We start from the raw sequence: 27,652 nt of genomic DNA, 5'->3' as shown, positions 1-27,652 counted from the left end.
GCTGTTGTACAAATGCAGTTAGAACTTCACTGTATATGCGCTACCGCGTCACGTTCAGACATGAGGGGGCGGGGCTACGCTGTTCTCGCGGCAAATCTCGCGATGACTTTTCAGGGTTGCTAGGCAACACTAAGGCGAGCGTTTGGTTCGCCTGTTAAAGCAGCTAAACTATACGAGTACCATCAAACAGCATATTTACGGTTAAAGGTAAGCGGAAACGTATATCACTTAGAGTCGTTGTGTGGTCAGTTCGTTAGTTAAACAGATTTTCTGCTTGAAAACGAGAAGAACCAGAAAGCATCTTTGTTGCTAATTTGTTAGCCTGTAAAGGATGATCTGCGTGTTGTTTCGCTCTTTTTCTAAAATGATTCTTTGCTGTTTCACCTTTATACACTTTGATTTGTAGCCGAAAGGCCGGGACTTTGGGACGCTTCATTTTATGCCTCATGTTTTGTGCTTTGGACTTTCTTTATTCATTCAGAATGACACTAAAAGACCGATGAGCGGTGAACACAGTTTGTTTCAACACCAGTAATTCAGTGTGTTTTATTTAAGCTGTGTATCTCAAACATTGATATAATATTCCCACACCGGCTTCCACATTATATAAACAGTGGCGCGATTCCTGTACTGTTTTGAAGTTGTGTTTGTTCTTGTTACCCTTTAAATGTTTCCTGTTGAACTCAACATCTAAACATCGTGCAGTTCGTTCTGTATTTGCTTTTGGCTGTGTAGAATGACATTTGGTGAATGATTCATGAGTCAGTTCTTTTATGTATGACATGTATAATGGCATGGGTGTTCTTCAGACCATGGTAATTTAATATGGTTCTCATTGAGTGGTATTATTAACAGTTGCTAAGATTGTCATTATGCCATGGCACGTCCACTGCAACTTTTTGTTTAATAACCCTGCTTTTGATCTTATTACAGGAGTTTCATATGTTTTGTATCAAAAAAAGATAGTATAAATCTAGAAAATTACTTTGTCATGTAGTTTGTTGTGTAGACTAAAGAGAGAGAGAGAGAGAGATCAGTAATGTTTCCGTTGTTGTTTTCCCAAATGGTAGATCTGGTATACTGCCCTAAAATGGTGTAAAAGTACATTGGTCCCACTTTAAAACATGTATGCATACAATAAGTTCATTGTATCAAATGATTCACTTAAATGTAGGTACATAGTAAAGGCAATCTAATATAAATTTTCCTGCATCCAAAAACATGCTGCATCTTCTGCGCATTTAAACTTTTAACAGTGGCTGTGTGATGTTGAGAACCATGTTTTCACACTGAGGACAAACTCATCTGCAGTCTGTTCTGCTGTGCTGTATTATACCCTGGTCTAATCTAATATATTCTGTTGTTATATGCTTTATTCTTTTCAGCTCTACACTTCAGACCACAATGGCAAGCCAGAGACCTGTAAGCCGTGGATCATTTGGACCGGGCTCTGGACGACCACTTACAGCCATCCGACCGCCACAGACGGCTGTCAGAGTCGGCACTGCGGTGAGCGTTTGGAGAAATGGCTATTTCACTATTATTATAGTTATGCTGTCTGTCTGCTGCATGGGACTGTCTGAAATCATGCAGAATCATAAGAGTGCAGTGTGTGTTTTGTGGGTCACAGATGGTCCCGAGCACCGGCCGCCCTGGAACCAGAGGTGGACCCTTGGCTTCTCCTGGTGTTTTATCAGCACAGATTAAAGTGGCAGATCGGCCAGTGACTCAGCAGGGTCTCAGCGGAATGAAGACTGGCATGAAGGGTGAACTAACTTTCCCCTTTTTCTAACTCGCATTCAAATGATGTGAGATGTACACGCTGACCATTTTAATTTCACTCCTTAAGGACCACAGAGGCAAATCCTGGATAAGTCATATTACCTTGGTTTATTACGGTAAAAAGTGATGACGAGATAAAGATTTCTATACCATATTATCTCAGATAAGACAGATTGATAAATATTTCTTTGTTTGCTTCAGGAGTAAAATAAATGAGCTGACGATGGAGTCTAGCAAACTACAGAAGGACATTGACACCTTCAATCAGGAGAATTCAGTGTATCTTTCTTACGAAAAAAGGTATTTTAACTTTTAGAGCCACCAGAATGAAAAGTCAACAAAACATTACAATACATGCATGATATCAGTTAATCTTTAGAGAGCTAGTAATCAAATACAGTCATTGTTACTACAAACTAAAATAACTGTTGTCTGTTTAACATATATTAAAAGCAACATTTCTTATTATGATCAGTATCACCATTGAAAATGTTTGGAAAGCATGGTAGAGTTTCCTTTTTCAGTACATAAAGCTTGAAGAACGTTGCTCATTTGAAATAGAAATCCTCTGTAATATTATAAATGTTACATAATATCTTTAAAACCACAGCGATCCCAAACTATATAGTCTTTTAAAATAACATGTACTATCTTGCATTTAAATTCAATATATTTTGATTATATTTTATGAATTTTCTTTACATTTGGATCCTCTAATAAGAACCCCTAGTTGTTCGGTGGTTTAGTATTGATGACATCAAGATGCAGTAATTAATGTAATGTTTTCAAACTTTTCCTGTGAACAGAGCAGAAGTCCTAGCTGGAGAAATTAAAGATCTTCAAGGGCAACTGGCAGATTACAACATGGTACACTAGTTTAAAACACTTAGTGGAAGTACTACAAGTCTCTATACGTTGAATGAATAAAACCTTTGGCGTCAGAAGTTGTATTTGTAATTTTGGGATGCATGATGTCATTGTTTAAATGATCTTTGTCTTTTTATTACTAGCTGGTTGACAAGCTGAACACAAACACTGAAATGGATGAAGTTGTGAATGACATCATCATGGTGAGACATGACATCATCATGACGTCTTCCTCTTTGCTCTCCTCGTATTCCTGCTCATGTCATTTTATGTTTGTCTCATTAGCTGAAAGCACAGAATGACAGAGAAGCTCAAAGCATGGATGTGATATTCACTGAGAGAAGAGAGTAAGTAGGTCTGTTTTTTCACAAGGAAATGTTTTGCAGAGTTTGTGCACAAGAGGGCAGCAGCTGCCCTGTGAAATGTTTCTAAATCTCCTCGTCAGCATGGAGGTGCACGAGTATGACTGGTTTTCAGTTCAGTCATGCCAGAGCTTCTTTTTAAATGGTTCTACGTATTGCAGAAAAGCAACATGCAATCAGTTTCCTTCCTGGATATTTTTTATGGTACTAGGGATAAAATATTGCATACATCGCTGAGAATGAAACTTTAAAAAGTGTGATCTATAAGAATTTGAATTACTTTATGATTACGTGCATTGACAACATTTAAATACAGCCTTTTAACACGCTAAGATGTGTGCATTTGCAGTTGCAGTTCAGTGATCTTTGGGTTGCATATTTTAATGGCTTTTTCATAAGTCACAACTGCACTGGAAATAAAAGATCCTCACACTGTAATGCAAGAGCTTATAGCTTCATTTTTCTGCCCATTTGCACACCCCGTTCCTCCTCCTGCCGGAGATCTCACTCACGACTCGTTACCATCCGCGTGATCTTTGTAGTTCCCCGGCTCAATGTAACCATCCTCTATAAAGCCATCGTCATCCTCAAAAGGCTGCAAGCTCAGTCCAGTGTCCAGGCCCTCGTCCAGCTCCTGAGCGCTCGTCTCCGTCTGTTCTGTGTCCAGACTGAAGTTCGAAAAGCGGCCGGTGTTGAAGACGCTGTGCTCGACGTCCTCCTGGAGCCTTTGGTGCCGATAATTAAATAGAAGTTTGTACCAAGAGGGAGATTTGACAGCGCATACGATGAGCACGGAGGTGCTGAGGGTTAGAGCCACTACGCCGAGCAGGAACTTCCAGCTGTGGCTTCCTGTTGGTGTCTTACCATCACTCGCCATGAACCCTGAGGAGAAACATATGCTGGCATCATGCTCTATAGAGTCCACTGACAACAGTTGTGTATTCAACAGTGTTTTGTGAAAAATGTTTTTCTCACTGGTGACGCTGTTATTTATCCAGTGTCCGATAGGAGGATCCGCACCAGATTGCTGTAACAGGGGCGACTTCGTCTCATTTAGTTATGATTGTACACTGTTTGTGCTCAGTGCGAGTCGTAGCGTTTTTCAGACGTGTTATTGCTTGTGTGTTTACCTTTGCTGGAGCTGTTGACGTGACTGCTGTTGCTTGGCTCTGTGGTGGGCGGTGGTGTTGGTGTTGATCTGGCTTTTGTTGTTGGAGCTGTAGATTTCTCCACAGATGTTTTCACTTGAATTGAACAGTTGGGGTTTCCATCGAGCACAGCTGTTCTCTGGGGGGTGTAACAAGTGACTTCTTTCCCTGCAAGACCAACACGAGATTTTGCAGATGAATAAATCAAACAAGAGAAATATTAAATAGGCCAAAGCATGTACACCATGTCTGAAAATGCAGAACAACTGAAGAGCTCGTTCTCACCTATTGATACGCCAGAGTCTTTCAGCTCTTTGATGAGGTTTGTGAGCGAGCAGGAGCAGTTCCACGGGTTGTCCTTCAGATTCAAACTCTTCAGTTTTCTCAGTCCTTTAAAGACGTCTTTGTCAAGGGTTTGCAGTCTATTTCCTCTCAGTTTAAGAATCTCTAGGTTTGTGAGTTTGTCAAAAGCTCCAGGAGGCAGCGTCTGTATGTAGTTATAAGAAAGGTCTAGCACCCGAATCTTGCGATATTTCTGTAAGGTGTTTATATCCGAGGGAGACATCTCAAGTAAGTTATGGCTCAGGATCCATTCGGTGATGTTTGTAGGTTTCGCTTCAGGAATTTCTTTCAGAGATGCGTTGCTCATGTCCACCTGAACACAAATAGTGAACGTTGGTTTGACGGCGGAGCGTAACGCTTGACGGGCCGTGAGGAAAGGAGACTGCAGATCCTCTCTTTTCACTGTATTTTACATCAACATGTAATTCTACAGTCTATGATTTGGCTCTGACTTATTGTTAGATAGTGACTTTTGAAAGAATAGCACTTTGATATAGAACATGTTGGCATAACTGACTGAAAGAGACACTCACCTGCTGTGCGATCACACCTGAGCTGACCAGAACCGCTGCAACCCAGACAGCATGCATCTGTCTCCCGGCCATGATCTCTGTTACCTGTGATAACAGCACTGCATCAAACAAATGATCAGCGTCCTGTCCATAAGAGGAATGAGAGTTCTGGCTAAATTGTCCTGCCTGTTGTGAGCTGTAGTCATAAAGAGCAGAGAAGGTCCTTGAGAAAGTATAAACCCTCTTCATGAGTGTCACACAAAGAGGATCTTTGTGCAGATAAGTCACTCTCCTATCAGCATGCTGCTGTCCCGTGTCTCTCTGCTTGTGTTTGTTGCTGTTTTATGTTATCTGCCATCAGCCACAAAGATACTCATGGTCTTCTCTGGCTGGCATGAGACACAAAGTCACCCAGTGTTCTCTAGCGGAGCGAGAGCAGTTTTCTTGCTGTGATGCGTTATTGTTCAGTTGCATTAAGGACAGATGCTTGTTTCATTCTCATCTTATAACACATACTGGCTGGAAAGGTTCTTTTTTTTTTTTTTAAATCATCGCCCGCCTCAATTGCATAATCAGTGTCATATGCTTTGCACTAGCTCTCACGTGTGCGATTCTCAAGGTCTCTAACAGAGACATAGAAGTGGCCGTTATAGTAGGTTGTCTAATGTAGTTACAATTTATTGAATTGTCACATGTATTTCGGGATCTGTAGTATTAGTGATGTTGGGCCAGTTCCTATTACTGGATTTAAAAGACTGTCTCTGTTTTTCTCCTCCACTCCTCCAAAAACCTTTGTCTTTCACCCATATACTTCCTTTGTCTTTCCTGTACTACCTAGATACCACTCCCAAGCCCTGTTGGATATTTGCATGTGTCAGTGTTTTGCGTCCTGTGCACCCCATATAAGTCTTGATTGGTATATTTTCTCCTCCAAAAATTATTTTCTGCTATAAAGCTCCACCCACCTGTCTAGATTGACACGTCATTTGCTTTATAGTTTGTCAGTTCACATGTGATATTTGTTTTTTATTTTGTTAGCATTGATGCTTAACCATACATGGACATGAAGTTGCATTTAACCATTTAATGGATCATTTGAACAGCCTCTTTATGCATTTGAAGTTAAGAAAAACCTGTGGTGGCCATTGTAATGGCATTATTCCAGGTTTTCATAACGTTTGCTCCAACTGGCTGCTAAGCATTGCATTTCTTTGAGTCAATCTAAACTCAAACTGTTACGATAGCATTTAAGATATTTGCTTTATATTATGCATAAAACATCATTTTGTTTCACTCCTGTTATATTTATAGAAAAAGAAAAATCTTTCTAGATACGAATGTTAGAGTCACTTACCCTTGTGTGCTGTGTAATAGTCTATGTTAACACATGCTTCAAAGACAGAGACAGAGTCTTAAGACAGAGACAAACCTTTGCTCTCTGTAATAAAAAGACTGGCTAAAGATTGACCACAGTCACTGACTTAAGAAGGTGAACTATGAGTTTTGTCATGTTGTTCCTATAGCTCAAGCAGTAGAGCGTGCCGATAGCAAATCCAAGGTCATTGGGTTCGATTACCAGGCGAAACTGCTAAAAATGTATACTTAAAGTTCAGCTGCTTTGGATAACCGTGTCCGTCAAATTCAGAGTGAACTTTGGTACTGTCTCAAAGTTTCTTAATACAGTCATCAAAATAATCTTTAGTCTTTAATCTTTATAGCCGGACATAGTCTAGAATGACTGATAAACACAATTACATTCTCCTTTATTAATAAGGGGAAATAATTATCTAAATTTGTTATAAGTTGACATGGAACTGGAAATTTTTTAGATTTTAATATTATTTCACAGCAAATTAGTTTATTACTGTTAGTTAATTGTCATAGATTTTAGTGGAGTGGAGAGTTGTGAAATGTGCTTTATTGCGCTCTTTGGGCTCAGTTTCAGTAGCTCAAGATAGAGAACTGGGACAAGGAGAACTAGACACGATCTGATTTTCTTGATGTTGTAACGCAGATGTGCATGATCTTTGTCTGTGACGTGGTCTATTCAGTTCAGTTGGTCTTCAAACCCTACCCTGAGCTTACTGTCCGTGCTAGGGTCACTGGAAATGTACGGCACGATGATCAGTTTTCATTAGATGGAAAAAGGGAACCACTGAAGGTTTTTTTTTTTTTTAAGTCACGGTTCATGCAGCTACTGCGCGTGTCATCGGCACAAGTGGTAGGAAATGCCTTACGCCTGGATAAGCAGTGATGTTGTGTATGCCAAGAAACATCACAACCCTGTTCCCCTTCAAGATTCCCTGAAGAATAAACCTGTACATCCAGAGGAGTGCGGTTCCTGTGATTCCCAGTGTCGAGAGGAAAGATAAAAGGATCTACTGATGAATGATGTTGAAAGCTGCAGACAGATTCAGTCTTACGAGGATGGATGATTATGGTGTATACTAATAACTAACTTTTTCTTTGTCAGGAAAGAGGATATGATCAGAGCTGTGGAGGATGATATAGTTCAGGAGAAACAGGCTGCCCAAAACATTATTCAAAAGATGTCTGCTGATAAACAGGCCAAGTACACTGAGATGAAAGTCAGCAATGAAGAGCTGCTGCAGGTTTGTCTCATTCCACCCAATAACGGCATGCTAAGAACTAGGCTGCAAAGTCTAGTTTACTTCAGTTAACAGCTTCACTTCTGGCTCCAAACCAGTGTTACTGTGTTTTTTTCAGAGGAAATTGGGCTACTATAAGACGGGTTAAAGTGACCTCAACAACATTATATTTAGCCCCAGGAATATGAACTATACTAGGGGAACCAACCCCACCAAAGAACGTGTACACCCCTCAAAATTAAAATGTGATGGGGCTGGTTCTGGGCTAGTTTAGAGTAGCAATTGGGCGGGTTTTGTTGGAAAACCTTGCAGCTCTGCTCCAAACATTAAATTGAGGTCTGTGAACGATTTGTGAGGGTGATTCCAAGTTGACTGTTATTCTCTGACACAACGCATCTGCCGTCTCCTCTCATCTGCATCCAGGAGCTGGATTCCCTTCAAGAGGAACTGGACGCTCTGATGAGTAGGAAGGAGACGTTTGAGGTGGTAGGTGGACACATATACACACACAACACTTGCAGAAGTTGTCTGTCTTTCCTTGCTTTCAAATTATAAACATTCTCGCACACACAGTTTCACCAATGAACTCATAATTAATCAGGGCTTTGTTTGGCCTCTTACATGTAAGGAAACACTGCACTGCTCTGTTAGTGTGTTTGATGTAGCTATATTCATACTCTCAACTAGGGCTGGGTATCGATTCAGATGTGCAGATTCGATTTTGATTCGCAAGCGTTTTTTTTTTTTTTTTTTTTTTTTTTTTTTCTTTTTTTGATTACATTCAGTGAAATATAGTTTTAATACAAATGCTATTGATATTTCTAAAAAATGAATGGTTAACATCAGTTTACAAATGGTGAATTAATAAAAAAAAAAAAAAATTTTAAGAGCCACAGGCCTGTATTTTTAACCTATTCTTTTTTGGTATAGGGTCTTTTTAAAAACAAAAAACAAAAAACAAAAAGGGCCCTATAAAATGTACTACTTAATTTTTCTGGTAATCAGAAAAAGGCATAAAACATAATTTATTGTAATCAAATGAAAATTAAACCCTTTTATTTGTTGACAAACAAAGTGCAACACAACAAAGGTTTACTGTTAAAATGAAAAAGAAAACAAATGTAATTATTCATTTAAAAATAATGATTTATTCATATTTATTTGTAGTAGCATTGTTGTTACAGCGAGTCTTAAGACTGTTAAATAGTAATATATTTCTGACAGTTTCTTCACGTTAAACTAAACTTTTATTTTGACGGGTTGCTGTGAAGAACTATATGACGGTAGTTTTCTCAAATAAAAGATTCAAATTCTCTAATGGAAGATTCACATTAATCAAATCTTATTTTGAATGTTTGCTGACATAAATACCGGAAAAGATTGATTCATGACTTTTGAGAATTGATTTCAAATCAACATCATTTTAAAAAACGATTCATCGAAAAATCGATTTTTTATGCCCAGCCCTACTCTCAACAGACATTTTTGTAGTGAGTTACAATACACAACAGCTTCACAAATACTTTGTAAATTGAATCCTTTGACAGAGTGACAGCAGACCTTGTTCAGTGTTATTGTCGAATCTTGAAACGGCAGTCGTGTAAAATTAGTTCAGTTGTGGAGAGCATTAATGAAGTTGCATAGACTGCCTAAGTAACACACCGTATGTCACATTTGGAAACGGTGCTGCTACAAACATTCACACTCTTGTGTTTGCAGGATCTGGTTCACTCTCAGGCCAAACAGGAAGCAGTTATGCTGCACGAGAAATTACTGGAGCTCGAGAACCGCAGAGATGCCATGCTGGCTGAAGACAGGAACATGGGCTCTCCACAAGAGGAGCGAGAACGCCTCTTTAAACAGGTCTCTAACGTATGATTTATTGCTATTTTGCATTCAAATATTTCAAGTGACTTTACGTCATGGTTGTTCTTTGGCTGGTTTTAGGTGAAAGAAAACAATCAGGAAATTGCCAGCATGGAACGACAGTATGTATTTCTAAAACATATGCATGCTTGTTTTGTTCAAACGTGGAAACAGTTGGTTAGTAGATGCACATTATTGCACGGAAAAGTGCAGGCTTCAGTCTGTATTGTGTTTGTCTGTATGCAATTTTGTAGCAGTTTATCATATCTACTTATCTACTGTGTGTCTTGTGATCGATGCATAAAAAGGACAGAAATTAACATCATGTTTTTATGTAGGCTGTCAGAGGTACGTGAGAAAATTAGCCATCTTGCCGATGAGATGCGACAACTAGACGCTGACATGGAGGAACATCAAGGTGTTGTTTTCTCTAAACATGAAAATACATTAATTTAATTGGGAAGATCATAGTCTGTGCTGATTTAGAGAGAAAGGAATGGTGAAGGGCCAAATAGTAGATGGACCAAGCCAGATTCAAGCTCTGGTGGCCCATCGAAGCATCACAATAATAGTCATGCATTGTATGTTGCTTGTCAATGAAACACGTCTAATGTGATCCGTGAAGCGGTGCGTGCTGGACATTGTGTGTCTGCTGCTGTTTCAGTTCACTGATCATATGAAGTGCGTTTCCCAGTCTAAAATAAAAAGCCATCTTTGAGTAGACCTTTTTGTAAATTAGACTACCAGGGTTAGGACTCGATCAGACAGTTTGGACTGATTTTCCTGGCTCTGGTTAAAACTCTGTACTGATGGAGCGTTCAGCCATAAGCGCATTACAATAATATTATGAATGCATGTCTTAAAATGAATGTATCTTCAGTGGGACAGTTGTGACTGTGACCGTGCTGATATTCAAAACAACAACAGTATTGCTTGTAGAAGGCTCCAGATACTGCTGTTAGTTGTGTACAAACTGAAGTAATATTTATTATGGTGTTTAATAATAATAATAATATTAATAATAATAATAATAATAATGATTCTTATTACGACTGGGTAGAACGAAAGTGCCTCCCTCCTAATTTATGTATACTTATGCACTTACGTACCCTGGTGTAAATAGTGGTTTAATGTTTGAATAAATAGTGATAGTGTGATTTATTTATATCCACAGGGGAACGAACCCAAAAGTACAAGGAGCTGCAGAAGAGAGAAGAGGAAATCGACTGTGAGTCTTTGTCACTTTCACACAAATGCTGAATATAAACATTGCATTATTTACAGCTCTATTACATTAAAATGTATTAAATATCTTTAAATCGTTTTTAAATAAAAAATATTTCATAATTGCTTTTCCAAGGTTTTTTTTTTTTTTTTTTTTTTTTAAATAAAATTCACTTTTTTTCACTTTTCAGTAAAAACAGTATAAATACATAAGAAACAAAGATATGCTTTAATGGCATGTTTTTTTTTAATTATTATTTTTGTTAATATTATTAACATTTTATTATTATTTTTGTATGGAATGACACGGCCGAATAAAGGTTGTCAATGGGCAACTTTGGCCCGCGGGCCCTGGTTTAGACAGCTCTAGTCTAAACAAGACTATTGATGAGCAGGTCATGTTTGTTCTTACAGCATATTTGAACACATTTGAGGAAAATAAATCTCAGGAGCAGCAGCTGATCAGAGACGCACAAAGCAGCATCGTGGCTTTACTGGAGCACTCCAGCAGGGTACAGCACATCTGATCTCACATCAGTCCAGACTCGATCAGCTGTTTTACACTCTTGAACGTAGCAAAGATTCAGTTGTCATTTTCAAGCACCGTGTGGCGTTTCTCTCCAGAACATCAATCGTCTGCAGCAGCTGTCAGCAGTCACTGCTCAAGAGCTCCGTTCCATGCAGGAAGATCTGAGCTTCAAAGAGACAGAGATGCAGAAGTCTCAAAGCACCGCAAAAGGTCTTTCCTCAGGTTAGTCTCTTTCTATCTCCAGCGCAGTCCATCTCTCACTGCTGTCTGCAGGTGATTTCATATCGGTGTAACTCTGATGACCTTCATGTGACTAACCCATAAAGACAGAATGGCCTATTTAAAGGTCAGACTGTGTGAAAACGACAGCATTAACAGCTAAAGATCATCCTCTTATTCTCTCCCTGTCGTTTATTAAGGTGTGAGCTGCTGGTCAGTGAAGAGCCTTTCCTTCTTTTGTGTAAGACATTCTCCTCTAATTCCCAAACATTGTCTTATCTCCTCAGAGCCATTGAGAAACACACCACACAGCTTCCTCTGAGTGTCTCTTTTCCTAGCAGTCAGACATTGTTCGTCTCTGTTTGTCGATCTTGTGTTATTTCATATTCACAGTCCAGCAGAAACACGGATTTTGAAGACATTTGCTTTGTGTGTGTGTGAAAGAGAGAGAGAAAGAAAGAGGCCATATTGGCGAGGAGGAAGAACTTTCACTGTTAGTCATAAAGCTGCACTACACAACATTAATAAACACGCAGTGATCTGTATAATGACTACTGCTCATGGACAAATATTTCCAGTAATTCAAACCCCTGCGTTCATCCCAGAGGTTAAAGCAGCTGCAAAAATACGTCAAGTACGTGAGTGTGTCTCTGTGTGTTCTGGTATATGTGGTTTATAAGGACACAAATGTGTATTATGACATATTACGTGAGGTTTACATTTCCTGTGTCCTTGTAAACTAAAGGACTTAAAAACATACTAAACAGTGTTTTTAGGCCAAGGGGATAAAAAACAGTAGAAAAACCATTAAGCCTGTGTGTGTGTGTGCGGCCTGCGGTCCCCACAATGTTAACAAATGATTAAAAATAGTAAATGATGTTTATCTGAAAGTGTAACGATGCAGACATGTTTTCTGTGAGGGTTAGGTTTAGGGTTAGGGTTGGGTTAGGGGATAGACAATATCGTTTGGTCAGTATAAAATCTATAGAAGTCTATGGAAAGTCCCCACAATTCACAAAAACAAACGTGTGTGTGTGTGTGTGTGTGTGTGCGTGTGTGTTGATGGTCAGATTGGAGCACTGGTGAAACGACCCCTAGAGAAGGAAACAGTCCAGAATGATCAGAAGTGCTGACAAGGTTTTTTAACTGTCACACACACACAGTCTTTCTCCAAACAGTGAGCTGGGCCTTCTGCCTATCAGAGGGAAGCGGCCCTCTTCCACTTCCTTCCTGTACATTGCACCCCCCCCCACACACCCCACCCACCCCAATACCTCCCATGGTCCAGCACTCAGATCAGCAGGTCTCCTAGTGGAACGGGCAGCAAACACAGATTAGGCCTCAATGTCCCCGAGGACGGGCATTTCAGCGAGTCAGTTTCAGTATTTCTGCATCTCACGCTGACCAGCAGGCACATCCTGTTTCTTGTAGCTCTCTGCATCTGCAGCAGAGCAGGTTCAAGTGTCATGAATCTTTGTAACGGAGTAGCCAAACTTACTCGTGATTGTTTCCAAAGGTAATAGATCATGACCTCTGAACCCTGTACTGCTTCCTGCTCTCATACTCTTCTCACAAGCAGTACACAGTAGTCACACATGTGGCACAAATATTATCATGAAAATTTGCCAAAGTCTCCATGCTAAAAGACACCTAATGGTTAAAGCTTCATGGTGTTTGCGGTCACTTCAATGAGCCATTGTCTTTGGAAGAGCTGTTTGTAGCTGTACTGAACTTTACACAGTTGTTACGCTAAAATGAATTGATCTGAATAATGACACTGTCGTCTTCTGTAGAGCTGTTTTACAGCTGATTTGGATTTGTCTCATATTTAATGAAGTTTGCATCACTGATTCTGTCATTTTCCTGTGTGTTACTGTGAGGCTGCATAACGATCTGTAATTTGTGCTAAAGAGAGTAAATAAAGGTGACTCAATGTGTGTTTGTAGTGACACCTGTAGGATAAACAGCAGCTCTGCACAGTCCAAATACAGCTCTATATTCGAAATGCTGATGGTCTGTTTGATGCATTGTGATGCATGTTTGTATGGTGTGTTTATGCATGCAGAAAGTGAGCGTCTACAGCAGGATCTGCTGAAAGTGGAGCAGTTGGAAGGCAAAGTGACCACAGAGCTGCAAACTCTGAGAGATCAGCTCAAACTCATGACGCAAGAGCTACACACATACAGAGATCTGGACGCTCTCAGAGCTGCCGGAGAAGAGCGGAAGAAGGTAAGGAATACCAGTTACACACTCAGCAGCTCTATTAGTTTAATAACGAGTTCTGTTCACTCTGAAATATTAATTTCAGCAAGAAATTTGTGGATTAAAACTTAAACCTAACATTCAGTGCAGCCAATAAAAATGTTTAAGCCATGTGAAGCGCAGAAATGTAAGTTTGTGGTAAACTGCTGATGTATGTCTCTGAGGTGAGCTGTCTGGTAGATGTTTAAGTTCATCTTGGTGCTCCAGCATTCCAGGTTTTATGCTCATGACACCATCTTTTTTTGTTGTTGTTGTTTTTTTACATTTTAGCACTGACGTCTGGTTAAAGTTTTAGCCCTATTCTTCTTCTCTGATGAATTCTTGCCATGCTTTGTGTCCCCAGTCATATTCATAAAGAATGTTGTTCTTAAAACACCAAACTATTGGGCTGTTAAGGTTACAGATGCTCCTGCTAACCCTAACCCACATTTTTTGAACGTCCGACAGTCACTCATTTTACCTTGATCTGTACTAAACGCTGCTGAACACAGCTGCACTGATATACAAACTACAGGATTCACACAGATACTGTAAAATGATATCCCAGGACTTTCAAGGACTTTTTAAGTGCTCCTTTTTGATTTTTCAAGGACCTCACTTATCAAACAATGTTTTTTTTCTTTCAAATTCTAAAAAAAAAATATATAGATAAATATAAATATAGTGATATAACAAAACGTAAAATAAAGTAAAAAATATAGAGAAGCACATGCAAAATATGCAGTGATGTCAACTTAAGAAGAGAAAGAGAAATAAAGCACATAACATTAAAAATAGACCATTATTTTGTCAGCAATAGGTGTGATACCAATTTTAAAAATATAATAAAAACATTATTTTAATTATATTAAAACAAATATATGGTTACTGTAGTTAAATCATGGTAGCCACAAATTAACCATGGTTTAGGGTATTTGCAGTAAAACTGTAGTTATACAAAATAAAACTTGGTCACTTTGTGTTTTCATTGTTTTGTTTCTGTAACTGTACTGACTTAATGGTTTTATGTTTTCTACTGTTTAATAAAAATATAAGGAAAAAAAAAAGAAGTGAAATCACCCCAAAACGCGAACCCTCACCAAAGTCCGGATCTGAATCTGATTCACAATCCACACTCCGAAGTTGCGATCTAAATTAAATGATTTATGAGTCGCACTATAATAATGAATCCTTGCTAGAGCTCCAGCTAACGATTATTTTTATTGTCAACTAATCTATCAATTATTTTTCAATTAATCTCTGTATTATTTTCTTATCAGTTGATGAATTCTTTAGTTAAACTATCAATAGCTAATAATAGTAACTTCTGCTTTTAATCTTTTAATATTTTATTCAAATGTTTTCTCATAATTAATACTTTACAAAAATAATAACAAGAAAAGAGAGAAAAATAATAATAAAAAAATAAAAAGAAAGCAAGAAAATTAATAGAAAGAAAGAAGGAGAAAAAGAAAAAGAATTATAGGGCAGTGTTACAATACAATCAATAGAAATGCACATTATGCACATACAGTCATGTGAAAAAGTTAGGACATCCTATTCAATTTTTAATGGTTTTCTGTATCGGGACATAAAAATCTGCTCCTTGGCAGGTCTTAAAATTTGGAAATTAAATCCTCAACATCATCACATGACAGATCACACAGGAATAACTTGAAGCATTCATTTTCTGTGTGACTTTTACAATCTCTCACATCGTTCTGGAGAAATTTGGACCACTCTTCTCTTCTCTGGACTTTGACTGGGCTATTGCAACACCTTGATTCTTTTCAGCCATTCTGGTGTGCTTGTGATCATTGTCCTGTTGCATGACCCACATTCTTGCCTAACTTTAGATGTGGGACAGATGCCCTTGCATTTGACTCTACAATACTTTGATATACAGAGGAGTTCATGGCCAACTCAATGACTGTGAGGTGTCCAGGTCCTGTGGCTACAAAACAAGCACAAAATGATCAGCCCTCCTCCAGCATGCTTGTCTTTTGGTATGAGGTGTTTGTGCTGATATGCTCTTTAGGTTTTCACCAAACTTGGCGCTGTGCATTATGGCCAAATATCTCCACTTCTGTCTCGTCTGTTCAAAGGACATTTTTCCAGAAGACTTGTTTTGTTCAGATGCAACTTTCCAGACCTAAACTGTGCTGCATTGTTTTGTTTTTTTTTCTTTTTATAGATAGAAGAGGCTTTCTTCTGCAAGCCTTCCAAACATGCCATTTTTGTCCCATATTTTTCTAATGGTATTGTCATGAACTTTATCATTTAACATGTGAACTGAGGCCTGTAGAGTCTGAGGTGTAGTTCTTGGGTTCTCTGCCATTTCTCTGAGATTTACACGGTCTGATCTGGGGGTGAATTTTTTGGGACGTCCACTCCTGGAAGGAGAGGTGTCTGTTTTAAATGTCTTCCACTTGTGAATAAACTTCAAATTGTTTGGAAATGGCCGTATTACTCTTTTCAGATTGATGGCAGCAACAATTGCTTCTCTAAGATGATTCCTGATGTCTTACCTCCTTGGCAATGTGTTAACACACACCTGAAGGCTCCAGACCAGCAAACTGCCAAAGCTTATGGTTTTATAGAGGCGCTCAGACTTGCTGATGATCAGTTAATCAAAGTTATTTGACTGTTACTTACCCTCTTAATTCCATTGTTGACAGTAAGGGTGTCCTAACTTTGTCACACATGGCTTTTCCATTTTGACTTTATTTTTGTTCAGTATAAATGACACAGTGCAATTTGTCATGTGTTGTTGTTCATCTGAGGTTTTATTTTCAAAATTTAAAGACCAGCCAAGATCCAGTTTTTTTTTTTTTTTATGATGTCCTGATACTGAAAACCATGGAATTCAATAGGGTGTCCTAATTTTTTCACATGACTGTATGTGTTGCTTACAGGTGAGCGCTCTGTGAGAGACTTGAAATCAGTCAATCTGCTTGAATACATTTCTGTATGAATGAACCAACCAACCCGATTTCATGAAAGTGCCTATAAATAATACGCAAAATTAAAAAATTGGCTTGGCGTGTATATATGACGCGATAGGCATATATATAGGTGATTTTTGTTTTTATTTGGTGTACTATTTAATATGCATTTTCATGAGAGCGGGCTCGAATGAACACCTGAAGTCACAACCGCATTCAGGACACTACAGCAACAGAATCAAAAATGGCGAAATAACACTGGGAAGTTTTATCACGATTGACAGCCCGCTTTTAAATAAATGAGCCCAGTCGAGGCTTGTCCAATCCATCGCACAGCCAACTCTGAAAAACCTGGAACCGAACACCCCTAGTCTTAAGTAGGGATAACTGCAGGTTCGCACAATGGGCATGGTTAAAGATGCGACGCGTCAACGCATTCTATGCCAGTCGACTTATTTTCATATTCGACGTAAACGATGATGTCGAAGAACTGCTGCAGCTCTATTCCTTGCTTCATTCGCAAAATGATCCATGAATCCGCTCATAAGTTTAGATCCAAACCAAATGATCTAAATAATGATTTGCGAAACATCATTTCAGATCAGGACTCGGAGCGCAGATCACTAGTGAATCGCTTAAAATTAATGATTTCAAGCAATTGCTAGTGTTAGTGAATCGCTTGAAATGAATGATCAAAGGCATGAGTTTGAATCAATCGAAGCGGTTCCAGTGTAAATGACTCATTTATTTGATTTGTTTCATCTGCTCCTCTTCCACTTCTTTAGCCATATTTACATGACACTGTCAGTGCTACTGCTGGCTTAGCTTGACATAAACTGAAAGGCAAAAAACAAAAAAAAAAGGTATGTTTTTTTAAATTGCATGAATTTTGCATAAAAAGACATGTGCTTATTGAAAAGACTAAACACTTAATTCATAGATGCATTGCCTTTTAATAATTCAAGCACTTATCAAGTACCTTCAGGAATATTGCTATTTTCTAGTGTCTTCCAGGCCTTAAATTTAAAAAAGTCAAATTCATGTACTTTAAGCATGTCGTACGAACCCTGACACTAGAGAACAATGACAACGATGAATAGAACATAATTGCAGTGTTTGGGGTTTTTTTCACTGTAGCCTACACCATAAATTATATTAACTCCTATAATAATCTATATATAATAAAAATGTGGTGGTTAGTTCATTGACTCTTCTAGTGGACAGTCTTACAGCACTCAGTGGTGCCGTTTGTCCCATCAGAGACTGCAGGAGGATCGAGTCACACTCACTCAGAGGAAGGACTCCTTCAAGAAGATGATACAGAAAATGAACGAGGAGTACGAGTCTCTTAAGAACCAGTTACAAGAGAGCGAGATCCATGTTGAGGTGAGAGACGCACTTATGTCTGCATACGCTCAATTCAGCTTCAGATGTGTTGTTCCTGTTTTGTTTTTTTTTCCCCACCTTTATTCATTTAGCACTTTTTACAATACAGATTGTGTCAAAGCAGCTTTACATTGTTAAACAGGAAAATAGTGTATCGATAATGTAGGAGGACAATAGTAAAAGTCAATTTTTCAGTTAAAGTCATCATTGGTTCAGTGATGTCATCGTCCAGCTCAGCTCAGTTCAAATAGTATCTGTGCAATCAAATCAACAATAGTGCCAGAAATGAAGTGTTCTCAGCTAAGCAAGCGAAGGTGGGAGAAACGAGACTCAGTCGGGGGGGCCTGTTCTCCTCTGGCCAGATGAAACCAGCAGTTTAATTCCAGGCTGCAACAAAATAAGTTTCAGCAGAGGACTCGTCTGGATCGTCTTATGCCGATGGCTGTTGAAGTAATGAGGTCTTCGCTGGCAATCTGTCTCTGGGGCTCATCTAGTTGACATGGTCTCGCAGACATTCAGGGCCGTTGAGGTCGTCGGTCTGGATCTGGGTGGCTACGGTGACCTCGGAATAAGAATGAACGGACTAATATTAGCCTAGATGCCACTCAGTACATTGGGTGTTATGGGAAGTGTTCCCAGTTCTGGTTGACCTACTTAATGCAGCCTAACAATACTTTAATGAATTAGGGTTAGGGTTAGGTTAAAGCAGAGCTTTAACAAGACATTTCAGTCAAGTTTAAAATTAAAAGGGAAAAAAACATGTATGAAGTAATTTCAAATTTATCCTAATTGTTATTATTATTATTATTATTATTATTATTATTTTATTTTGGGGGAATCATTAATAAGCTGTATTTCATTGTTTAGTTATAGTAATTATTGCTTTTCTAAAGAATTGTATAATATCATACCATGGTCTGTCTCATTACTTGATTCTGATTGACTGGTAGGCATGCATTAAAACCGTTTAATGCACAGGTGGTTCTAAGTAAGTTTAATTACCATTCAATGTGCCGCTTTCATTGGCACACACACTCACACATGCTTAAACAGAGGAGGTTAAAGGCTAAGAAATATATAATGAAGGTCAGGGATGTCCATCTTTCTTCAGGATTGTTTAATCCCCCAAAATGTAAACCACCAACAGGTGTAAAATTGAGATTGCTATTTTTGGTAAAGGTTGGCTAAAACTTGTCTCAGTCTGTGTTAAACACTAATGTACAATATGACTGACTTATTTACTTATTTATTTTCAAAAAGAAGAATTGAAGTTGACTCTGTCTTCATCTAACACCAGCAAAAGGAACCAAAATGACTGTACTAAGTAGACAAAATACATCCTGGATGTTTTTTTTTTTTTTTTTTTTGTTAGAGAGAAGACATGCAGGTCAGGCACAGACAATTTTACTGATCTCATATCATCATATCGTAAGACTGAAAAAACTGAGGCAAAGAAACTTCTTTAATGTGGTGTGTGTGTGAGTGCATGTGCCAATGAAAGCGGCACATTAAATGGTGATTAAACTTACTTAGAACCACCTGTGCATTAATTTCAATTTCAAAAGCTTGATTGTCTGCCTCCAGTGGGGTAGAAAATTGTCTTTAGACAAAAGGCTCAGCACAAAAAAACAATACAAATAGTCCTCACAACAACAATTTACATAAAAAAAAAAACCTTCATTTTAAAAACCTTTTTAAAATACCTATTTAAAATACCAATGGCAGTTGGAATAAACATCTTCTTATACTTGGCCCTTTTCACCAAATGCACTTTATACCGTCTACCAAACGGAAGTAGTTGAAAGGAACTATACAGAGGATGAGAAGAGTCTCCCACAATAACAGAGGCTTTCCTTTTTAGTGCCATACTGAAAAGATCAGTGAAAGGTGATTGTCTCTCACCAATAATTTTACTTGCCACATTTATAATCCTTACAAGTCTGTTTTTGCTTTTAACAGAGAGAGTTAAACCAGGACACAAAATTGAAAGTGAGCACAGATTCAATAAGTGATTTATATACAACAATCAAAATATCCTTTTCAATATTGAAACTCCTCAGTTTTCTCAATACGCCTAAACGTTGATAAGCCTTTTTAAAAACACTGTCTTGTTTATCGAATAAAAATTGGGAGTCAATCTCAGTACCTGAATATTTAAAAGATCCCACCTGTTCAACTTTCTCTCCATGTACTAACAGAGGTTCACAGAATTGCTCGTACGTTGTTAGCCCCACAAAACTTTTCTTTAGTTTTACAAATGTTAAGCTGCAAAGAACTCTCCTCTGTCCAAAACGTAATAAATTGACTGAAATGACTAAATGTCATTTATACGTCCCACCAATGCCATGTGTCAAATTATCATTATCACAAGTCATTTCATTTGTGTAAATAGAAAATAAAATTGGTGATATAACACCCCTGAGGAAGGCCAGTATTTAAAACCACATTCTCAGACTTTTTGCCTTTTACCAATACATGCTGTGGACGTTCCCGTAAAAAACGATTAATCCATAAGATAAGGGTTTGGTGCACATGCAACTCCTCCAGCCGCCTCAAAAGAATATTTATATTCACAGTCTTAAAAGCAGAAGAAAAGTCCATAAATAAAATCCTAACACACTATCCTAACTCTGTCCGCACGTTACCCATTTTAAACTTTTCCTCAACCTTCCGCTTATACTGCATTTCAGCCTCCTTAATTTTTTGCTTCAATTCTTTTTACAAAAGTTTAACAACCATTTTATTTTCATTTAAAAAAGCCATTTTTTTAGATTAAGACAGTGTTCAGAAGATCCTTTGTGTTATTTCAGTAACATTTTACACTTTCTCAGTCTTTAGTTTTTGCTTATATCAAGGCAAGAGAAGAACAGTGTTATGACCAGATCACCAGATCAGGGGACGTACCTTAGAGATGTAAGCATCAGGTATATTTCCATAGCACAGATCCAATGTTCTGTCCAGCCTAGTGGCAGATGTGACATATTGTTCCAAATTCTGCAAAAATGTAGCAACATCACATTGATTAAAATCTCAGAGCAAAAATACCGGCTGATCCTTAACTCTGTTTGCAATGTTATTAAAAGTATCAGCAGTACTTTCAGCAGTGAGCATAAAATCAGGACCTGGAACATACACCAATATCACAGTAATTTGGGTAAATTCTCATGGAAGATAATGTGGTAGATGTGGTAATGTTTTGAACAACTGGTTTCCCTCACCGTAAAGTTCGTCGCCCATCTATTATTTACTGCCGTGCAAAGCTTTCCTCCAACAGATTTCTGAGTTTTAAGAATGTCTCGATCAAACCGAATCAAAGTAAAACCATCCAAAAAAAAAAAGTCTGCTGTTTCCTGAGAGAGCCAAGTCTCAGTAGAACAAAAAAGACTTGCGTGATGATAATCATCATCGTGTCTGATCAATGCAGACAGCTCATCAAATTTATTCCTCAGAAATCTGACATTTGACAAAATGATGGCAGGTAAGGGCAGCCTACAGCCTCTCAACAGCGTTGCGCCCCCGGAACTACATCGGAACGGTTTTAATGTAATGAGAGAGGTTTCGAGTAATGAGACAGACCATGGCATGATATTATACAATTTTTTAGAAAAGCAATAATTAGTAAAACTAAACAATGAAATACAGCTTATTTTTTATTTTTTTCCAAAAAAAAAAAAAAAATCAGACTCCAGCATTCCACTGCTGCACAGAAAGCTGGGCTCTGAGTGCTTATGAAGTTGTGATGTGAGAAAGGGTTTGAGATCACTTCAGTGCTGAAGAGGGCCAAAAAAAAAAAGATCAGGGTTACACTATACCAGTCGTTGCCAACAGGGGGGTCACGGGAGCTGATATGCTTTGAGGTCAAATAAAGATGTATAAGGGGCCGTTCACATATCGCGCCTAAAAACGCGTGGAAAACGCTAGACGCGCCGATTTTTAATCCTTTCCAAAGCGCTCTGTAGCTTGCGTTCCCGTGGCGTCTGCCGTTGCTAAGCAACCATGACCCGCACTCTCAATGAAGACGCGGAAGCTTCATCAAAGGACAAACGGATTTCCAGCACTAAAAATCACTTGCTGTAGCTCTGCTACTAAATATATTTAAAAATGTACAGCTGTGATCAGCTGTTTCTCCATCTTGGCTGAGCTTTCAGTGTTGTTACTGGAAAGAATGGAGCTAATTGGTTGAATCCTGTCACATGACCCGCGGTGCGCTTGGCATTCTGAAAAGTTGAGATGTTTTCAACTAGATGCGGCGCGGACGCGCCTGAAAAAAAAAGAAGCGTGCCTTCCGTTATGAGCGCGGCTACCGCGCGTCTACATTTGAAATAACGAACTTGAGCGCGCAAAAGACGCGATATGTGAACGGCCCCTTAAATGTTCCACTAATAGTTTTGTATAAAATGTTTTTAAATCATGTTTATAGTGCCACGTTATGTATAGTTAAGTACAAGTACAGTGCAACCTTTTTTTCTGCGGGTGACTCTAAATTTTGTTAGAGGTCGCGCTGGTGCCACTACCAATCCGCCTAAAGCGGCTTTCACACCAAACGCGGAAAGCGCTGCTCTGGGCTAATTTGAACTTTGAGCGCTGCTTGCGCGCCAGTGGTGTAAAATCTTTCCGTGCCACTCGACTCGGCATGGCCATACGGGCATGGCACTTTTTGAAGTTTTATTTGAATTTTGCTTCGCATGTTATCAGTGACACACTAGACATAAAAAGCAGAACTCTTCACAGATAAAGAAACCATAACAAATATTCAGACTAAAAGTATGTGTGACTGACGCCTCTTACTCTAAACGTAGGTGACTGCGAGGTGACGTTCTGTTCACTTAGCTTTCTCGTGGCCACGAGATATTAATGTCATATTAACTCAGCGTGATGATATGTCGGTAATACAGGGGCGTCGGAAGCAAAATAAATGTGGGTGGGTCCTCCCCCCAAAAAAATGTATTGAGTACATGTCATTTTCTGTAGTCTGGTGCTTTTTATTATGTATATTTCCTCTGCCATTACTGTGACAACATTGCAAAACACGGCTATTTAAGTGCTTTCCCAGGGGCATAAGTGATAAAGCGAACAGCTAGTGTGTTTTTTTTTTTTTGGTTTTTTTTTTGACACAAACGACCCGAGTTCGCGTCCGCCTGTTGCCGAAATCTTCTGCTTTTTCACATCTCATTTTACATCGGAAAGGCATTTGTTTTCAATAAAAATGAAGGAAATGATCCAAAAGTTTGAATAAAGTATCGGGTAGGGTTAGGTGTATCTGAGACGTAGATGATCTCGTCGTAATATGACGTAACGTTACCCACGAATTAATATTTCGTGGCCATGACAAAATGAAGTGAACCGAACTTGTCCCCTTCCGGTCGCCGCAGTTTAGAGTGGCATCAGTCACACATATTTTTTAGTCTGTATATTTGATATGTTTTCTTTATCTGTCAGGAGTTAAGTTGTTTTTATTTTTATTTATTTATTTTTTATTAATACAAAATTAAAATAAAACTTGAACGTGAAATCAAAGTTTCAAAACGTGTCATGCGCGTATGGCCGTGCCGAGTCCAGTGCCATGCTCATGTAGCGGTGAAATGTCGAGTGGCAGCTGCCAGTACCGTGCGCATCTAGCGGTGACATGTCCACTGCCGTGCGCGCACGGTCGTGCCGGGTTCAGTGCCATGCACATATAACGATGACATGTGCAGTGCCATGCGCATTTAGGAGTGACAGGTCGAGTGGCAGCTGCCTGTGCCATGCGCATGTGGCGGTGACATGTCGAGTGCCATGCGCGCATGGCCGTGCCGGGTCCAGTGCCATGCGCATATAACAGTGACATGTGCAGTGTCATGCACATATAACAGTGACAGGTCGAGTGGCAGCTGCCAGTGCCATGCGCATGTATCGGTGACATGTGGAGTGGCATATGCCCGTGGCACGGAAAGATTTTACTCTTGTTGGGATAATATACATATTTAACGCCAAACGCGCCAAACAGCGCTTCTCGTTTGACAGCGCGCATCGCACGGACATTTTATCAGTTCAGCTCTCAGAGAGGAGAGCTCAGTGTGAGCAACAGCGTATGTATTTATTACCCTGACCAATCGCGATCGTGAGATCTAGTGATCGCGTTCGAGTTCAGCGCAGAGTTCTCCAGTACAAATCACATAGGTATGCGATTCAAAGCCAAATAAATGAGAGCTGGATCCAGGGGCGTTGCTAAACTCAAAGCGCTATGTCGTCCAGTGCTTGAAACTGCGGGTACTCCCGATGCGCGGGGTAAATCGCGTTCGGGTGCTGGGGGAAATTTGAAAGGGCACACAGCAGCAAACACTGGCGGCCCGAAACGGCAGAAAAATTCATGGTATACTAAGAGTTAAAGTATAAACATGATGTTATGGTGTTCAGGTGCGTACCAGCCCGCGTTCGAGCACTGATTTCGTCATTTTTCATAGCCCACCTCAACTGCATGCAGACACTTCTGCGTGAAAGGTTGCGTTAAACACACAGACGCGCGCGCGGGCATGGATGTCAGTTTGTCTTCGGTTAAACTGCGTTGCTTTTACAAGCGTTGATTCGGTTGTTACATATAGATTAATTTCTTTATTTCGGGATTATCAGTTCAAATGAATACTTTGACAAATAAAGTACACTGAAAACCCTAATAAGTTAATTGGACTAAATTGATTGAGTAAACTCGTTGCCTCAATTTAATTGAGTAATGGAATCTTCCAAAACTTGCATATTTAAGTTTATTTAACTTGGCGGTTTTGTAGACTGTACTTAAATCATTCAGTTCAACAAACTTAGCACTTATTTAATGTACTTAAACGATTGTGTTCACTTGGTATTCATTTTTTTTTTAAGTGTACTTATATATTTAAGTTAACTCAACATGAAAATGTAACTTAAAACTGTTAAACAATGTTCTTATATTTGACTGCAAGTCATGTCAGTAGTAGCACAACAAAAAACAAACAAAAAAAGCTCATAAAATGGTTATTGATAGTTAATAAAAATAAATAAAATTGAGTTGTTACCATTGTTGTGATTCACATGCTGAATGTTGAAGTCTGTGTGTGACTCACGCACATTACCCCAAATATTAAAAGATTATATAAACGCAGTTAAAAGCTTCTTATAGTGTTTATAAAAAAAAGAAAATCAGTAAAATTGTAAAATCATTAATTAGCATGAAAAACACTCATGATTTAATTGCCTAAAAAACCTAATGATTTAATTAGAATATAGATCACCTTCTAAAAGCAATCTATTTATTACTTTTCTTTCTTTGAAATCAAAGAACTCTGATTTCATGCTGCATTGTTGCAACAACAGAAAGAAAACAATAGTAATATAAACAAAGTTCCAAGTGCCCAACCAAAAGTAACACTATTCACTATAATGGTGAGTATTTAAAAAAAACAAAAAAAAACAAAACCTTTTCAGGAAAATCAACATTAATTTATGAAGTCAGCTTATGTGATGTTCTCTCAAATATTTCAGTTGTATTGAAAATTCAACATTTAAGATGACTTTTTAAAATGATTTTTTTTTCAAATGATTAATCATGATTTTGAGCTCACAACACTTGAAATCTTAAGTTTATGCATTTTGATAGTAAATAAGTTAAATGAACTCATATTTTTAAGTAATAGGTCCAAAATGCAAAATTTTAAGTAATGTTTAGTCAACATTACTTGATTGTATAAGTAAAGACAGCATTAGGGTTTACAGTGTAAATTATAACTCAAACTTGAGATTTTACTGGGGCACAGCAGATTTTTACTGGGGGGCGTGTCCCAGTATATGGGGTCTAGCGACACCCATGGCTGGATCTTTATTAACAGCAGAAACACTTGTGCAACAACGATCCAGTTAGAAGGCTTTTCAGTCTACAGATCATCAACATTTGCCATGGTTTTACTGTAGTAACATTGACAGGTAACATGGTATTGTGGCAGAAAAGTAGAATATTCATATTGAATTTTATTATATTAATAATGTACTAAATACTGTATATTACAGGAGTTATAATCATAGTATTTTTGTTATAAGTCATATCAGTTGTTGTACATTTGTAGGCTATTCGTAGCCTACTTAGACAGAATGGCTTCAAGTTACTGTTTTTCATAGCAGATATTCTAGAAACCATGTAGTTAGACTGCTTTTTACCATGGTAGCAAGGTGCTGTACCTGTGGTTATCATGATCTACAAATTTATGAAAAATGAGGCTGTTATAATTTTCACAGATAGACCATGCACAGAAACAGGTACTGTTTTTGTTAATGAAAATAAATGTACATCTGCATCCCAACTCAAGCTCCTGCTACTCTCAACTCAAGGTACTGTCAAATGTGGTGCATTTCTAAAACTTGTAATATTATTAGTATAATGTGCACAAACACACACACACATACATACATATATATGTACGTGGGGGGGCCTCGAGGAAAAAAGGTTAGGATCCACTGCACTATACTGTGAACTGTGAACAGCATAAGGACTGGAGTCACTTTCAGCTGTGTCCCTCTCTGGATCATTTCAACTGGGTTGGTTCTTTTAAAATGAACTATGCGTGAAAACACCCAGAGACCTAACAGTATGACTTTCTGTAAAGCTGCTTTGAAGCAATGTATATTGTGAAAAGCACTATACAAATAAATTTGACTTTTGAGGCTGAAACTGTTTATCTGCATGTAGAAGAGAAGTAAGAGCTGAACGGGAGTGCCGCTCTCCCACAATGAGCTGCTTTCTCCCAATAAACCGCTTTCTGGTGTCATGTAAACATACAGGTTTTTTTCAGATGTGTTTGTGATTTGATGTTTTGCTGTCTGTTCACTATCTAGCTGACCAATATGGAGAGGAAGTGGCAACATCATGAACAGAACAACTTTGTGATGAAAGAATGTATCCTTTTATTGTGTATGGATTTCTGTGAGAAGTTCTAATCAGAAGTGTAAATACAGTTGATGTGAAACCCTCCTTAACTCTATTGTGCAGTCATCGCCTCCAAAGGTGTAGAGAGCGATTACCGCCCAGTGATGAAGAACGTCAACAAACAACTGCTAGAGTACAATAAGATACTAGTTGATACCCTACAGGGAACGAGAAACTGAGGAGGGGGGGCACTTCCTGTCTGCAGCAGCTCGCAACTCACTTCCTGCCCAAGATGAGCCCTGCACTCAGCATTCTAAAGATGACTTTGTGTGATTGTATTCTAGAATATGATCCACATTTCCTAATCTCAGGTGTATCAGAATCTTGTTATCATGAGATTTGAAACATGTCTGAATGTTAGTCCGTCTGTAGAGCTCAATAATTACACTGGTGTGTAATTCATGTGATTTGTTTTAAAAGACTGATTTTATTCCTCTTGTTGTTCATTGTGAGTTAAGCATCACTGCAGTGTATGTTTACAGTGAAAGCTGTCATGTTACCCGAGAGGAAGCTGAGCTTTGAGACGATAGGTGAGGCGTTTACTGTAACTTAATAGCAGAAAGATGGAAATATATTCTGTTGTCTGATTTCTGGCTGGTAACTGTTGCTGCAGTGTCCATTCAACCCCAACCGAGCAACTACACTTCCCACAAGAAAAAACTGGTTAATAAACATGCTAATTAAAACATTA

General features: G+C 38.6%; 2 protein-coding genes across 2 annotated transcripts; one reads left to right on the top strand and one right to left on the bottom strand.

The window, feature by feature from the left end:
• The first annotated feature begins 84 nt into the window (after window positions 1-84).
• On the top strand, window positions 85-27,652 carry ift74 (intraflagellar transport 74). Its single transcript, XM_051109789.1, has 20 exons — window positions 85-207; window positions 1,386-1,509; window positions 1,631-1,766; window positions 1,850-1,898; window positions 1,984-2,082; window positions 2,589-2,649; window positions 2,793-2,852; window positions 2,935-2,996; window positions 7,487-7,625; window positions 8,046-8,108; window positions 9,342-9,485; window positions 9,570-9,610; window positions 9,827-9,906; window positions 10,663-10,716; window positions 11,127-11,224; window positions 11,337-11,463; window positions 13,526-13,689; window positions 17,907-18,032; window positions 26,871-26,931; window positions 27,025-27,652. The coding sequence occupies exons 2-20, from the start codon at window positions 1,405-1,407 to the stop codon at window positions 27,138-27,140; spliced, it is 1,785 nt and encodes a 594-aa protein (XP_050965746.1). The 5' UTR covers window positions 85-207; window positions 1,386-1,404; the 3' UTR covers window positions 27,141-27,652.
• LOC127165316 (leucine-rich repeat-containing protein 19) lies at window positions 2,995-6,386 on the bottom strand. Its single transcript, XM_051109794.1, has 5 exons — window positions 6,368-6,386; window positions 5,035-5,118; window positions 4,445-4,814; window positions 4,142-4,327; window positions 2,995-3,893 (listed from the first exon to the last, which is right to left on the bottom strand). Exons 2-5 carry the CDS (start codon window positions 5,104-5,106, stop codon window positions 3,520-3,522), a joined length of 1,002 nt encoding a protein of 333 aa, XP_050965751.1. The 5' UTR covers window positions 5,107-5,118; window positions 6,368-6,386; the 3' UTR covers window positions 2,995-3,519.

The sequence above is a fragment of the Labeo rohita genome, chromosome 5 (genome assembly GCF_022985175.1).
Source record: "Labeo rohita strain BAU-BD-2019 chromosome 5, IGBB_LRoh.1.0, whole genome shotgun sequence".
NCBI lineage: Eukaryota > Metazoa > Chordata > Actinopteri > Cypriniformes > Cyprinidae > Labeo > Labeo rohita.
Note: the sequence above shows the minus strand (reverse complement) of the source record. Positions and strands in the feature narration are given on the sequence as shown.

What these genes read in the sequence shown, in the direction of transcription:
- ift74 (XM_051109789.1), top strand. Translation starts at nt 1,405, where the DNA reads ATGGCAAGCCAGAGACCTGTAAGCCGTGGATCATTTGGACCGGGCTCT. An exon ending in TATTACCTTGGTTTATTACG is followed by an intron (nt 1,899 to 1,983) that starts GTAAAAAGTGAT and finishes TGTTTGCTTCAG; the next exon opens with GAGTAAAATAAATGAGCTGA. An exon ending in ATATTCACTGAGAGAAGAGA is followed by an intron (nt 2,997 to 7,486) that starts GTAAGTAGGTCT and finishes TTTCTTTGTCAG; the next exon opens with GAAAGAGGATATGATCAGAG.
- LOC127165316 (XM_051109794.1), bottom strand. Translation starts at nt 5,106, where the DNA reads ATGGCCGGGAGACAGATGCATGCTGTCTGGGTTGCAGCGGTTCTGGTC. An exon ending in AGACTCTGGCGTATCAATAG is followed by an intron (nt 4,328 to 4,444) that starts GTGAGAACGAGC and finishes TTGGTCTTGCAG; the next exon opens with GGAAAGAAGTCACTTGTTAC. An exon ending in CGTCAACAGCTCCAGCAAAG is followed by an intron (nt 3,894 to 4,141) that starts GTAAACACACAA and finishes GTTTCTCCTCAG; the next exon opens with GGTTCATGGCGAGTGATGGT.